Below are 14,934 nucleotides of genomic sequence, written 5' to 3'. Positions count from 1 at the left end.
ATAGCATTAAGAACAATATATGACAAAATGAGTTGTGTTCGTAGACAAATTATCATAGCATTAAGAACAATATATGACAAAATGAGTTGTGTTCGTAGACAAATTACCATAGCATTAAGAACAATATATGACAAAATGAGTTGTGTTCATAGACAAATTATCATAGCATTAAGAACAATATATGACAAAATGAGTTGTGTTCATAGACAAATTACCATAGCATTAAGAACAATATATGACAAAATGAGTTGTGTTCATAGACAAATTATCATAGCATTAAGAACAATATATGACAAAATGAGTTGTGTTTATAGACAAATTATCATAGCATTAAGAACAATATATGACATAATGAGTTGTGTTCATAGAAATATTATCATAGTATTAAGAACAATATATGACATAATGAGTAGTTTTCATAGAAATATTATCATAGCATTAAGAACGTCATATATTGTTCTTAATGCTATGGTAATTTTGTCATATATTAAAATGGGTTGTGTCTAAATGGAAAAAAAAATACTTATGTAATGTGATACAGTTTACATTCACTATAAAGAAAAGGTCTTTGCTTTACAATGTCAGTTGCCAGTTTTGATAAGCCATAAAAAATATCTTGCAGAAAATTTATAGAAGGTGCAATATATAGCAAAACTCAATAACACAAGATAATCACAAATTGTTAATTTAAAATGGGGGAGTAGGGGTTGTCAAAAAAGTACACAAACAAGTTGAATCAAAATGCAGATTATATTTTCAAGCCTACAACTAGGGACTAAAAAAAAAGTAAACAAACTAGGCTTAAAATAGTGTTCACATTATATTCCCAAGCTACAAATCCCTATTTTGACTCCACTAGTTGTAGGTATCAAAATAAAATTTTTGCATTTTGATTCACCTTGTTCATGTACTTTTGTTTGAAAATTCCTATTCCCCTTTTTAAAATAAACAATTTTTAATTATCTTGTTTCTTACGTGTTTTTATGTCCATTTATGGAGAATACATTTTAAGCTATAAACTTGCATATGTGTTCAGTTGAATTTTTCATGTTTTTCAATAGTTTACTGCTGTATTTCTTTCTTTCCACCCAACCATTATTTACTGAACCAGGTAACTTTGTGCCTGAGGTTTCCTGTTTAATGTAAACACGCATTTAACAAGCGTAGAGTACAAAGGCAGCCACTCATAACAACATCACATCTATTATGTATTTATAACCATGTCAATCAACTTTCAATGAAAAATAATCAACTTTTGTACAGGTCATGGACACTTGCAACATTTAATATAGCATATTTGTCTAGATTTTGGTGCAAAATACCCAGCCAATTTTGCTGTAACCTTGTAAAACAATAATAAGAATAATAACAATATAAACAAATGGGCACATTTTGATTTTGTCTAACAATCATGAAATCACTTATTTTGCTTATTATCAATGTTTAGGTGGTCTTAACTATTGAACAGGATGGTTTTCAAGAATAATCTGCTTTTTTAAGGTCATTTTTGTTCAGATGTTCTATTACAGTTTTGACCAACTTCCTGTGCGAACCCTATTATGAACCACTATTGTGGTTCATGTTAGACAGTAATGATATTTTTTAATCACAAGGCTGTTAAATCACTTTAACATGGAAAAAACATGTGGAAAAGGAGAAAGATAAATGAACAGACTTGGATTGTAAACAAGTTCAACTACAACTAAGGATAAGAACTCTGTTATTATGCTGGTCATTTGTTATTGCATATTTATGCCAACTGTAACCTTAAATGATCAGTTAATAATAAAACAAACGTTTTCTCAGACTATAGTTTCTTTAAATCTTTACGAATTACTCATCACATTAGTTTTTTTTGTTACGGACAAAGAACAAAATTATTACTTAGGCTATATACAACAGGCTACATGATTATCAGCATTACATAGATTTGTGTTTCCTACTGTATATTGAAGTCTTAATCACTAGTAGCTGAGAAATTAAGTGTGGAGCTATAAAGTTTCAACACTATAATTTCTCTGCTTACTATAACTGAAGTCTTGATCACTAGCAGCTGTTTTTCTACTTAATATTACTAAACGCTTGATCATCAATAGCTGAGAAGTGAGACCTGGAAATGTACAGTTTTAACACTACAGTATTTTTACCTACTGAAAAAAATATTATCAAATCTCACTGTCAACTTAATATAGCAGAAAACAAAATCCTACCCTTTGAGCAGCTTGTACAGCATACAGCCAAGAGAGAACCAATCAGCACTGCAATCATATGCTGTGCCTTTGGACAGAACTTCAGGGGCCATATACCCATGGGTGCCCCTGGAAGAATACACAAACACCAAAGAATTTTGAAAATATGTACTTAGAAGTAAAATAAATTTATACAGCATATTTCAAAATTTTCCAGAAAATTTCACTTACACACTTGCATGTGGTTTTTTCTTGGAAAAATCGCACGCCAATCCAAGATCCGATATTCGGCAGTGTCCATGCTCGTCCAGAAGAATGTTTGCTGGCTGTTATTAAGTCAAGTCAACAGAAATTGTTAACTATAAGGAACTAAAAAATAAAATTAGAAACATAAACTATGCTGTTACCAGGAGTAAAAATGTTTTGCATGGATACATTTTGCTAAATAAGGAGTTTTTGTATAAATATTAGAAAAATGAAGAGCTAATTGATATTTTGATATATGCTTACTTGTGAATACTATTTATTTTACTTTTTGAAGGTGAAACTTGAAAACCAAAATCAACTCGTCAAATTTTTTAAATAAATAACTTGTATCTTATTGAATAATTGTTCATGTATGAACTGACAAAATAAAAAAACAGAAACGTTTTAAGAAAATGCTTGGCTCTTCACCCGACCTTCAGGTCCCTGTATACCACATATCTTCTGTGCATATGCTCAAGGCCCAATATGACTTCAGCAGCATAGAACCTCATTTCTTGTTCAGTGAAAACACCATGCTGGGACAGATGGTAGTGTAAATCACCTCCTAAATAATAATAAACATGACTGAAAAACAATGCTTCGTTTTGTAAACAACCATGCTGTAACCATTGACAACGTAAGTTACAATCTACAGATATACACAGAACATTACTAAAGTTATTGAACCATAAATCATGTTAAACAAATAAAAGTACATATCTTTTCATTCAAATCACACTGTGATATGTTATTGATAATCCTTCATTTGGTTCATCCAATTTAAAACAAAACTCTCAGGAACATTAGTAATTAAATCAAATCACCAACTGAAAGACTTCTATTGTTTGTTTTTGTTCAAGTTTTGTGCAACGCTATTCAAGAGCTATCTGTGCTAGTTGCTCCTAACTTTGAAGTAATAGACTAGAGGGAAGGCACCTAGTCAAAACTATCCACCACCAACTTTGGGGGCTATTCTTGCCCAATAAATAGTGGGATTTACATTCACATTATAATACCCACATGGCTGAAAGGGTTTTGAGCTTGCAACCCACAGGTAATGTGTCACCCACCTTAACCACCAGGCTATGCTAAGACCAACAACTGGAAGACACAGTTAGTAATTTCTCTAATTAAATACACAATTCCACAAAATTATGTCAAAAGCTAGGAAAATAGAGAGCATAGAGTGTTACAGAAGAGAGAAGATGTTAGAAAGCTAGCTCTTGAAGATTTTTGAATATCACCTAACATTAGTATTCTTATTTGTAGTAATTTGGGTTAATTGACAAAAAAATAATTAGATTTAAGACTGGTAAATAAAAATAGTAGTTTAAAGCTTTAAATTAGAGCTTAATGATGTAACCTGTACTGTAATGTTAGATTAGGCTTATGACTGTAACACTACTTTAGGCTTAGCTATAATTCAACTTATTTGGTAAATCATAAAATAGGTTAACTACATTGTTTTATTAAGCAAATACAACCTTTGGATTAGTTGCTTGTCTCTTCATATGATTCAATGAAAAGATAAAAGATATGTATATAATTACGCTTCTTAATTTTAAACATTTCATTGCACCGTATGTTGATGATAATAGCTAGAGTTAACAATATTGTAGAGGAAATGGAAAATAAAATATAAGCATTTACCTTAAAAACTTTTGATATTCATTTAAGAGGCTTTAGAGATTAGGCAAATGAAATGTGAAACTCAGATATTAAACAGTGTTTTTATACTCAAAATAAAAATCATTTTGCATGTTAATTATTCAGAGTCAGGGTGTAGATAACTACATTAAATACTGAATTTTTTATTAAAATAATAGAAAATCAAAATTAAATATTTTTCTGAAACTATATACTTTTAGGAACTTTCATGTCGAATTTCAAACAATTTCATCAACTAGTTTCATTTTTGTAGACAATTTTCAGGAGAGTTACATAACCTACTTACAAAACTAGTAGGTCATCTTCATAGGGATAATTAATGGTGATAATGGTAGGACTAGGGGGCACAAATATAAATTTTGGTATGGTATGAGCCTTCTTCAACTAAGATAGTTTTATTTTTCTAACAGGGTGGTTGCCTATGGAATGGGTTGCATTCAGATGTGGTGGAGGCAATAAATTTAAGTGAGTTTATAGAAGGCTTGATAAATATATGAATTATAAGTTTAGTGGATGGAACAGCATAGTTAGACCAAAAGGTCCCTTGTTGTCCCTGAATATTATATTATTATGAGATGTACTATGGACTTTCACTAAATATTACATCAAATAAACGTGCTCAAAGCTTTATTGACTCTTAAACTGCCACTGAATATGGGAATCATGACATGACAACACTAAAATTATGCATTTTTTCTTCTTTTTTTTTTGGCTGACACTATATTTCTAATATAAAGTGTATTTGGATAAAGATAAAATTACGACCATTTGTCTACTGATATGCATTGTGTAGTAAAATTATTGTGGTACATTTATTATTGCAAGTTCTGTCATGGAAGTAATTTTTGCTGCTTCTAAGAACTGGTTTCACATTGGTTTATTGGTTCTTGTTCACCTGACTTTAGAAACTGCTGATTACTGCAACCAAAGCACTGTTTCAAGTTTTCTTTTGTTACTAACACAAATGGCTTGTTCAATTTACTTTGTTTGGTAGTTGTATATTTCATCAAAGAGCCAAGACTAACTGCTTGTTCTTTCATGCTTATGTACTCACTTTTAATGACACTCCTAAATTTCACTGTAGGGTGATCATTGTCACCTGCCCCTTCATGAAAGGTGTTTCTCTCCTTATAATGTTACAGACAATGAATTATGTATAACGATAATAACTGCTAAATATCCTTACCATTCATTAGGTCTAAAATAAAGCAAAGTTTATCAGGAGTTTGAAAAGCATAGGTCATACAGACGATGAAGGGGCAGGCAGCCTGAAAACAGACATAGTTAGTTATGTGAAAATATTATCATCTCATCATTATCATCAAAACAAGTGTGAAGCTTATTCAGTCTGTAGTTAAAACTCATCCCAGTAATAAATTCAGATGTGTGTGTGTAAAACTTAACACTTACCCCTGTACTGACTAGACTCAACATGATTCTTTCATTCAAAGCTAATGTCTCTCCTTGCTTCATCTTTATCCTCTTTTTGTCTAAGCACTTCATTGCATACCTAAAAGATACAGTTTGTTTCATCTTTTTACAAAGTCATATAACAATGGAAGATTATTTAAATTTAACTATTTAATATTTTGAAGGAACTAACTTTTTAAACAGAAGCCAGACTTTACAAACTAATGCATCTCTCCAGTATTCTTCAAAAATAACTGTTACATAATACTGACACTGATAAACATGTATATTGTCTGTGATTATTACATTATACAGGGTTCCTAAAGTTTCTTGGCATGTTTGAACTTCCATAAAATGAATATTGTTCTTCTTAGACTAATAGTTTTTGGTAGATATACCAAAGAGTCCACAAAAAAAACACAAACATGGTCAATGGATATAGTCACATCTGCTTGATGTGGCCACTGTTCATGTCAACAATGGCTAGCATTTTTGGAATGACATGAAAGACAACTGAAAAAAACTGTTGATTATTAAATATGGGCAAATTCTATCTGTTAACATTTGTCAAGTCTGCCAATGTTGCAGATGCTTCAAAATGAACAACTGACTTAAGGTATCCACATAACCTAAAAATCAAGTGGGTCATCCAGAAGGGTAGCCATTTTCAGCTCTGTCACATCATCCCAAAGATGCAGGACATCACTGACATGAATGGTGGAAATATCGAACCAGACAGAGCCCTCTGGTAACTATTTCTAGTGAATTAGCCAAGAAACTTTTGTAACCACCCTATAAGTGTTTTTCTTCTTTCCAAACAGCTGATGTTCAAGCAGTTTCATTCCATCAAACTCACATTTTTCCAGTATCAGCTTTCCGACATCCATACACTTCACCAAACCCTCCCCTGCCAATGATCCTATGAACACTGAAGTCATTCATTGTCAACTAGAAAAAACAACATTCATTTAAAATCACCACATTTTTCTAGTCTTATGACATGCTTTTTTTTTTCAAATTTAGAATCTTTTATAGAAGCTAACTTATCTCAGTAAGCTTTTATGATAACATATTTAGCTTTTCACTCTCAAATCTTAACGTGAATCTTTCAATGTTAAAGCAACCCAGCTTTACAAGGTAGTTATTTGTATTCTATTTGTTTGCCTTTATTAATGTGTTAAACATATTTTATTTGATACTCTTACTCACCAGCAATGGCACTTAGGCACTTACAGTCTATAAAAACATCTGATTGTAACAAAAACTTATAATACCCTAGGCTTGATCAAGTACAAGTAATTACTAATTTCTTTATCATATCTAATAAAGTTTAATATTTTATTATCTTAAGTCTACATCTAGATCAACAGTAACCTAGACTTTAGATAGGTATGTAAAAAGTGCTAAAAACAGCTTCTAATTACACTTTTCTGCTGTTAAAGTATCACTCTCCATTCACATTTTTCTATTGCCACTGAAATACAACTTTCAATAATTAAGTTAACAAACAAGCTAGCTTCTCAAGCAATAAAACTTTAAAGTATGATAGAAACATTTTATTAGTTCGGTCACAAGTGAGTCCTCAGTTCAAAATATACCAAGTTATAAAAGCACTAACTAGTAGTAGGTGTTGATACTACTACCACAATTACTTCACAGTAGATGTTCAACAAGAATTTTTTCATTTGCTTAAAACTTTGACTATATAAAACTTACTAAATTCAAAGTAGAGCTTATTAAATAAAGTATAAACTAAGCCCTTAAATAAAAAAAAAAATGTTTTTGAAATATTCATATTTTACACATAAGCTCTACCCCACCATTCACCAGAATCTCTTGATAAAGAACTATAATCAGATAGACCCGCCTGATCTTTTGATAAAGAAATACTATCAGAAAGACTCAAATGTTCACCTGAATCTCTTGATAAAATACAAAAATCAGAAAGACCCCACTGTTCACCTGAATCTCTTGATAAAGTACTAAAATCAGAAAGACCCCACTGTTCACCTGAATCTCTTGGTAAATAACTATCAGAAAGTCCCAGATGTTCATTAGAATCTCTTGATAAAGAACTATAATCAAAAAGTCCCCACTGTTAATAGAATCTACTGATAAAGCACAACAGCCAGTAAGTCCCCACTGTTCACCTGAATCTCTTCATAAGGAATTATAATGAGAAAGGCCCAACTGATCACTAGAATTTTGTGATAAAGCACTATAATCAGAAAGACCTCACTATTCACATGAATCTCTTGATAAAGCACTATAATCAGAAAGACCTCACTATTCACATGAATCTCTTGATAAAGAACTATAATGAGAAAGACTTCACTATTCACATGAATCTCTTGATAAAGAACTATAATGAGAAAGACTTCACTAATCACATGAATCTCTTGATAAAGAACTATAATGAGAAAGACTTCATTATTCACATGAATCTCTTGATAAAGAACTATAATGAGAAAGACTTCACTATTCACATGAATCTCTTGATAAAGAACTATAATGAGAAAGACCCAACTGATCACTATTACCTCTTGATGAAGAACTTTCTAATAAAAAACACCTTAGATGTGAAAAAAAGGTGCAGCCAAAAAAGGATTAAGCATGTGACTTAAAGTAATGAAATCAAAATTGGTGGCAAAATGGGTAGCTACACTTATAGCATTGATAAGGATTTTACAGCAAATATTCATTCATTAGTTAGCTAGGCTGCATTTTATGCTCAATTTGGGGCATGGTGGTGGGTAAAACAAAATATACAACCTAGCTAAGTCACACACTCAATCCTTTTTTGGCTGCATCTTTTTTTGACACCTAAGGTGTTTTTGATTAGATATCATGACTTTTTGTCAATACAGACCAATAAACCACAGCAGGTAAGAAAATGACACCCAATAGTAACCAACATAAGCTTTAGGATAGCAAACCTAGTATTTGGAACAGACCTATAGTTTACAGAACCAACCAGATTCTTTAAAGTATATGGTGGTAGTTTTCCTCTCTAAAACCTGACCTTTTATTTGTTTTATCTTCAAAATTTTGGCATACAATATGATTAAGTATTCATCTCAGTCTAAGATAAAAGTTGAGAATCACTGCATATGAGGTACTTGGCCTTTACTTGAAGTTCTCAACTGTATACCTGAACTTGTGAAAATTTCATTCTCACCTGAATGTTTAACTCTAAATTCTTCCACTGACAAAACCGTGTGTATTTCTCACTGAAAACCAAAGAAACATCAATAGATAAATGGATTCCCATCATGTTTTCGACAAAACTTCAGTACACATTCTAAACAAAATGTTGAACAAGGCATTACCTTTAAAAAAACTTCTTTATCAAATTATTAAACTTTCTCTGTCCTGATAGTTTAAAAATTATTTCATTTCACTTTTATTTTGTCATCATTAAGTGATGTTAATCACTATGAAAAGAAAATCAAACATTTTGTTAAATAAAAAAAAAGAACAATGACATAGATACTAAGAATTTGAGCTAGTTACTAACTGAAATATCACTTAGATTATTTGAAAGTATTGGATCTAGTTTTTATATAAAGTCTAGAATACATACAATACTACTTGAATAGAGATCCTCCATAAAAAAACTTTTCAAATCTATGATAAATTATGACTTTAGTGCTTTATATTATGGTTTTATTACCATTTCAAATTACAAGTTGAAATAACAGCAACATAACATGAAAATATAATTTATATATGTTGAGTATGTGACAACACATGAAACAGTAGCTTATACATGTTTAGTAATAGTGAAAAACATGAAATAGTAATTTTGTTATACATTTTGCACAACAGAAATAAAATAACAGTTTATATATGTTAAGTAATAAAATGAAACAGTATTTCATTTGCTTAGTAACAGCAATGAAATCTGATACAATATTTTACAGATGTTAAGTAATAAAACTGAAACTATTTCATTTGTTAATATAAAGCAATAAAATATGAAACAGTATTGCATATTGAATTAGTAACAACAATCTAGCATAAAAAATACCTTATAGTTGAATAACAGCAATGAAAATCATACAATAAATGTTCTTACCTTTCAATGAACATTCTAAACAGGTCTCCTCTTAAATGCCTAAAAACTTCTTCTATGTATGGCTAAAATTAACAGAAAGGCATGTTGCACTAAAAGTGTGTAGGGAAATGAGAAAATAAATAAACGATGGAAAAATATACCTTAAAAATTAAGATAAATTTTAACAAACAAGTTGGATCATTCAAATACCAGAACTTTAAAGCATGGTAATCAGTTTTCATTAATAATGTCACAAGTTCTCAAATCATCTAAACAAACACTTGTAAAGACATGTGTGAATACTACCACAAATGCTTCAGTTATATTTCCAACACGAAATTTTTGTTTGCTTAACCCATTAACTGTTGCAGGAGCAGCTCAGTTGCCATTTTCTGACTAACAGATAAAACTGAGTTGCCATCAATCACAATAAAACGGTATTTATCGTCTTTCGCATAGAGTTATAGTTATACATGTGCGACTGACGATATATCCGTCATTCGCAGCTGAGCCATAGAACTTCAATGACGGAAATATCCGTCATCCGCAGTTAATGTTTTAACAGATAGTTAAATAAGTTAATCATTTCACTTTGAAGATCAAAGATTCCATTTAAGAAAAAGTTAGGAGTTAGTTGTTTTATAGAAAACTAAGTTTAAAGAATGATGATCAAAGTTACACTCTTATCACTTGGGTTTTGTGTTCCATATATATTCAAATCAATGTATGAAACTTTAGATGAAATTAATATGATTATCTTATAAAGACATTTGTAACTCATGATTCCTGTATTATGCAGTATTAGATCTCTAGGTTGCAAAGAAGTGTAACAACAATGGGTTCTAAATCTCAAAACTTAAAAAAAAAAATCAGTAAAATAGCTGTGGGAGAAAGAGAGAAACAGAAGTAATTTGGTCAACACTTCTCACATCAAACAAGGAAAATACTGATGAAAGTTGGTTCACTATAATAATGACCATACTTTCTCTCTCTTATCATTATCAAAAGAAAATTTCCCAATGATAGTTGTTGGGCTGAAACTCTAACCTCATTTTATTTCACTGGCATTTCAGGTAGCACAAACATTGTAATGTAATACTCCTGCCTTGTTATTTAAGGGGGATAATGTTTCAGCGTCTGTGTTGAAGTAAGAGACCAAAATAATGTTCTAGTGAAGTAATAACGCAGTACAGTCCATTAGAGATCCAAAAAACTACAACCTCATTTTCTCTCTCTTACAGCTGTAACCACTTAGAACTGTGACATATCTTTAGTTATCATAAAACACGAAAATAAAAACTGTGAACTGACATCTGGACTCATGAGCTAAGATAAAAAACAAACATCCAGAGAAACAAAATAAGATCTGAAATATTAAAAAAAAAGTCAAATATGCATAATTTTTGCAGGTTACAAGAAAATAGTGTTTGTTTTACTTAAGATGATGTACAATATTTAAAGATATTTTTTAATTTCCAAATAACTGGGGTTGAAAACTTCACTTAAATTTGCTAAGTGAGTCTCACAGATTTTAGCTTTAAAAAGTCAAACTCACAACTCTGTAAAAGATTGTATCACAGAGTTATGAATAAACTAGATACAGTTATGGATGAAATATTATCTTATTTTATTTCAATGGAATTTAATGGAAAGCAAAACCTCCCAACACCAACAACAAAAAAATATAATGAAACCCAAAACCTCCTAACACCAACAACAACAAGAAAAAGATAATCAAACCCAAAAAATCAAAATAGACTGATTTTATCCTCCCCCCCCTCCTGACTGTAAACTCATGCATATTAATTATATTTATGGTGTTTTGAGTTGTCTTTTACTCACCACTGTGAACTCTATGAAGAATATATAGCATTAATGCCACTAATTTATTCTTCTGAATTATTCTGCAGACAGACTGTTTGAAATACTAAAAATAAATATGAAGCCCAGTCAGTAGTTTGATTTACCCCTTGTCACTGAGATATACCATTTATTTATTTTTTTTTGGGGGGGGGGGAGTTATTCACCAATATCCCTGGACAATGACAAATCAAAAGAACAAGACTAGACTTCTTATATTTCTTGCATTAGTGGTTTGATGTAAGTTACATGGATGGTGTTTTGAGTTGTTTTTTATTCACCACATTGAATGTGTATCATGTTATTTTCTAGAATAAAAGAAAAGTACTAATCATATGACAAAAACTGAAAAATAGCAACATGCACACTGCTAGAATGAAACGTCTATTCCGCACTTCAGTTCTATCAAGTTAACGAGTTAATAGTAAAAGAAACTAAGACCTACCTGAAACAAGTTAACTGGTACTTCATTTCTCATTAAGTACTTCTGTACATGACTAACAGCTTCTTTGGAATAATTCTGTTTTAAAGAAAATGCTTATGAGAAATCTAATTATCAAAAAGGTGTATGTACTAACGCTTCAACAACATACTCATTATAAAGCACTGAGAAAGAAAATGTATTCTTAAGTTATGAATAGTAAATAAGAAAATGTAGACGAGAAAAGTTACAATGTTCAGAATGGCAAAAGTCTACTATTTGTTGAAAGTTATAAGAAGAATATAAATTAGTAGAGACCAAACACATGTAAAAAGAGTCCAATGTCTATTAAGTATTACAAATAGTATAATGAATTACATAAAAATCTACTATCTGTGGATGGTTACAACATGTATTGGATTACAAATTTGCCATCTGTGGTGGATTACAATGTACAATGGAAATTTACAAGAGTAATGGAGTGTTACAACAAGTATTGAAAAGTTGCAGAAAAAATTCAGGGTTACAAAACTGTAATGAAGAACTGAAGAAAGTAATGCACCATTACAAGTTATATGGAAGAGTTACAGAAGGTAATGTAGGGTTACAACTATTGAAGAGTAACAAAATAATGCATGGTTACAAGTGTTGAAGAGTTATTGAAAATAATGCAGGGTTACAACAAGTGTTGAAGAGTTATAGAAAATAATGCATGGTTACAACAAGTATTGAAGAGTTACATTACGGGTTCAACAAGTTCAATATATCTTGTGTGTTTCACACATTAATAATTCAATAACTGTAATGTGGCTTTTTATTAAGGTTTATTGTAGAAACTGTTTAATTATTGTACACATTAGTGAATGAAATTTACAAAGTGATAAATTTAAAACTTGCATGGGTATGAGAAAGCAGTTCCCTCATTACAAAATTGTCGTATATTTCTTTTGCAGCTTGTCTCCTCTCTTCAACTGTCTCTAGTTTTTCATACCTTTTGATCTGTAAGACAAAAAATACTCTTTCTGATCAGTTGCTAAAGCTATTAATATGATACCAGTTTTTATACAATACAGAACTGTACATATTATAACTTGCTTTGGCACAAGTCAGTATCACAACAACATTGTTTTGACACTTAGCAACAGTTTTCTTAAGTTGTCAACTTTTCTGTTATGTCTATGATGCAACAAATACAACAAGTTCAAGAAAAATTATGTTATTAAGAACTGAAATCAAGAGATGTTTACCATTGTGTTATAGACCTTTTAAACATTAAAATAATGACACTGTAACTCCATGAACTTTCTGAAAGAATCTCCTTGAATCTCTGTTACAGAAAAAAAAATAGCCCACTACACAAATTTTTTAAGAACTTTGTCATTTCTCTATGTAAACATATGTGACTTTTGTACAGGAACTTCTACAGCTTCAAGGAATTATGTAAACATAAGAAGCTGAAACACATGGCATGGTATAACTATCATACAGGAACTTCTACAGCTTCTAGGAACTATGTAAAAATTTGTAACTAAAACACATGTCATGGTGTGACTTTCATATAGGAACTTCTACAGCTTGTAGCAACAATGTAAACACGAGAAACTGAAACACATGGCATGGTGTGACTTTCGTATAGGAACTTCTACAGCTTCTAGCAACAATGTAAACATAGGAAATTGAAACAAGTGGCATGGTGTGACTTTCATATAGGAACTTCTACAGCTTCTAGGTACTATGTAAACACAGGAAATTGAAACATATGGCATGGTGTGACTTTCATATAGGAACTTCTACAGCTTCTAGGAACTATGTAAACATGAGAAACTGAAACACATGGCATGGTGTGACTTTTCATATAGGAACTTCTACAGCTTCTAGGAACTATGTAAACATGAGAACCTGAAACACGTGGCATGGTGTGACTTTCATATAGGAACTTTTACAGCTTCTAGGAACTATGTAAACATAGGAAATTGAAACAAGTGACATGGTGTGACTTTCATATAGGAACTTCTACAGCTTCTAGCAACAATGTAAACATGAGAAACTGAAACAAGTGGCATGGTGTGACTTTCAACTTTCATCTCTACCATTTTTGTTAAATATAAACATAGGAAACTCATGGCATAGCATATAAAAACTTCTACAATAAAGATGAATTAAAAGTCAATATTCTAATTTTTATACAAATTATACATGGAACAATACACAGACATTACAATATCCAAAGAAACTGTGTGTTTATCCTTAAGTCAAATGTTGGGAGAATGTTAAAAAAAAATGTCTGAATGACACAGAAAGGTAGTTTCATTTTTAACTCGGACTTACCCATAACTCTACAGCTATCTGTTAACACTCTTCACCCATCTATATTAAATTAAGTATGGTATTGCTACAGGAGCCATAATGGTTATTGTAGTTGCTTTGTAGTATTTAGTAAAAGTAAGAGTCAATCCAAAATAAACTGAATGTCTTTATGCATAACACAACACCTAAGAATCTGATTAAGGTAAATCGGCATAATAGTCTGATTGATAACCAAATTTTCAAGTCACTGAAAACACAGAATATATAAGTAGCAAAAGTTTATCTGGGAGGGTTATTGGTGTTTAAAAATTTTATTTTTTTCTCCTAAATGTATGAAATACATTTGTAATAAATTTTGTCTAGTTATAAGGTCATCCTAAATTACGTTACTGTCTTTTGAGCCACTTCTATTTCCCAGCCCACGACTCGGTGCTTTTGGCAACAGTGCAATATAGTAACTAGAAAATGAGTCATTCTTACAAAGAATAAAAAAATTGATTCCTCTTAAACCTCATTTATATGCCAGTCATGCAACTATAGTTATGAATGTGTTTTAATTTTGACTGTACTCATCAAGATGGCCATCGATTTGGAGATAACTTCTCCAGTAACACATCTTATGTGCCTGTTCCTCACTTAAGAACTTTTGCTTAATTTACTTCAAGTAACATCGTACTTTGTTTTTAAGAATATAACACATTTATTGAATCAAGTTGGATTGTTTACTAAACAGATTAGTAGAGATATTATCCATGAATGAACTCCACAAAATATAG

At 30.9% G+C, this 14,934-nt stretch overlaps 1 protein-coding gene across 1 annotated transcript in view; it reads right to left on the bottom strand.

The window, feature by feature from the left end:
• LOC106466098 (G protein-coupled receptor kinase 1-like) overlaps positions 1-14,934 on the bottom strand; it is a 77,228-nt gene that overhangs the window by 17,541 nt on the left and 44,753 nt on the right. Inside the window, exons 6-15 of the mRNA XM_013926338.2 lie at positions 12,749-12,850; positions 11,876-11,950; positions 9,592-9,653; positions 8,692-8,743; positions 6,370-6,461; positions 5,514-5,613; positions 5,290-5,371; positions 2,870-3,000; positions 2,421-2,515; positions 2,211-2,318 (exon numbers count right to left, since the gene is read on the bottom strand). Of these exons, the coding sequence (XP_013781792.2) occupies positions 2,211-2,318; positions 2,421-2,515; positions 2,870-3,000; positions 5,290-5,371; positions 5,514-5,613; positions 6,370-6,461; positions 8,692-8,743; positions 9,592-9,653; positions 11,876-11,950; positions 12,749-12,850 (899 nt within the window). The remainder of the gene's footprint in view (positions 1-2,210; positions 2,319-2,420; positions 2,516-2,869; positions 3,001-5,289; positions 5,372-5,513; positions 5,614-6,369; positions 6,462-8,691; positions 8,744-9,591; positions 9,654-11,875; positions 11,951-12,748; positions 12,851-14,934) is intronic.

The sequence above is a fragment of the Limulus polyphemus genome, unplaced genomic scaffold (assembly GCF_000517525.1).
Source record: "Limulus polyphemus unplaced genomic scaffold, Limulus_polyphemus-2.1.2 Scaffold2150, whole genome shotgun sequence".
Classification (NCBI taxonomy): Eukaryota; Metazoa; Arthropoda; class Merostomata; order Xiphosura; family Limulidae; genus Limulus; species Limulus polyphemus.
This window is presented reverse-complemented; position numbering and strand designations above follow the sequence as displayed.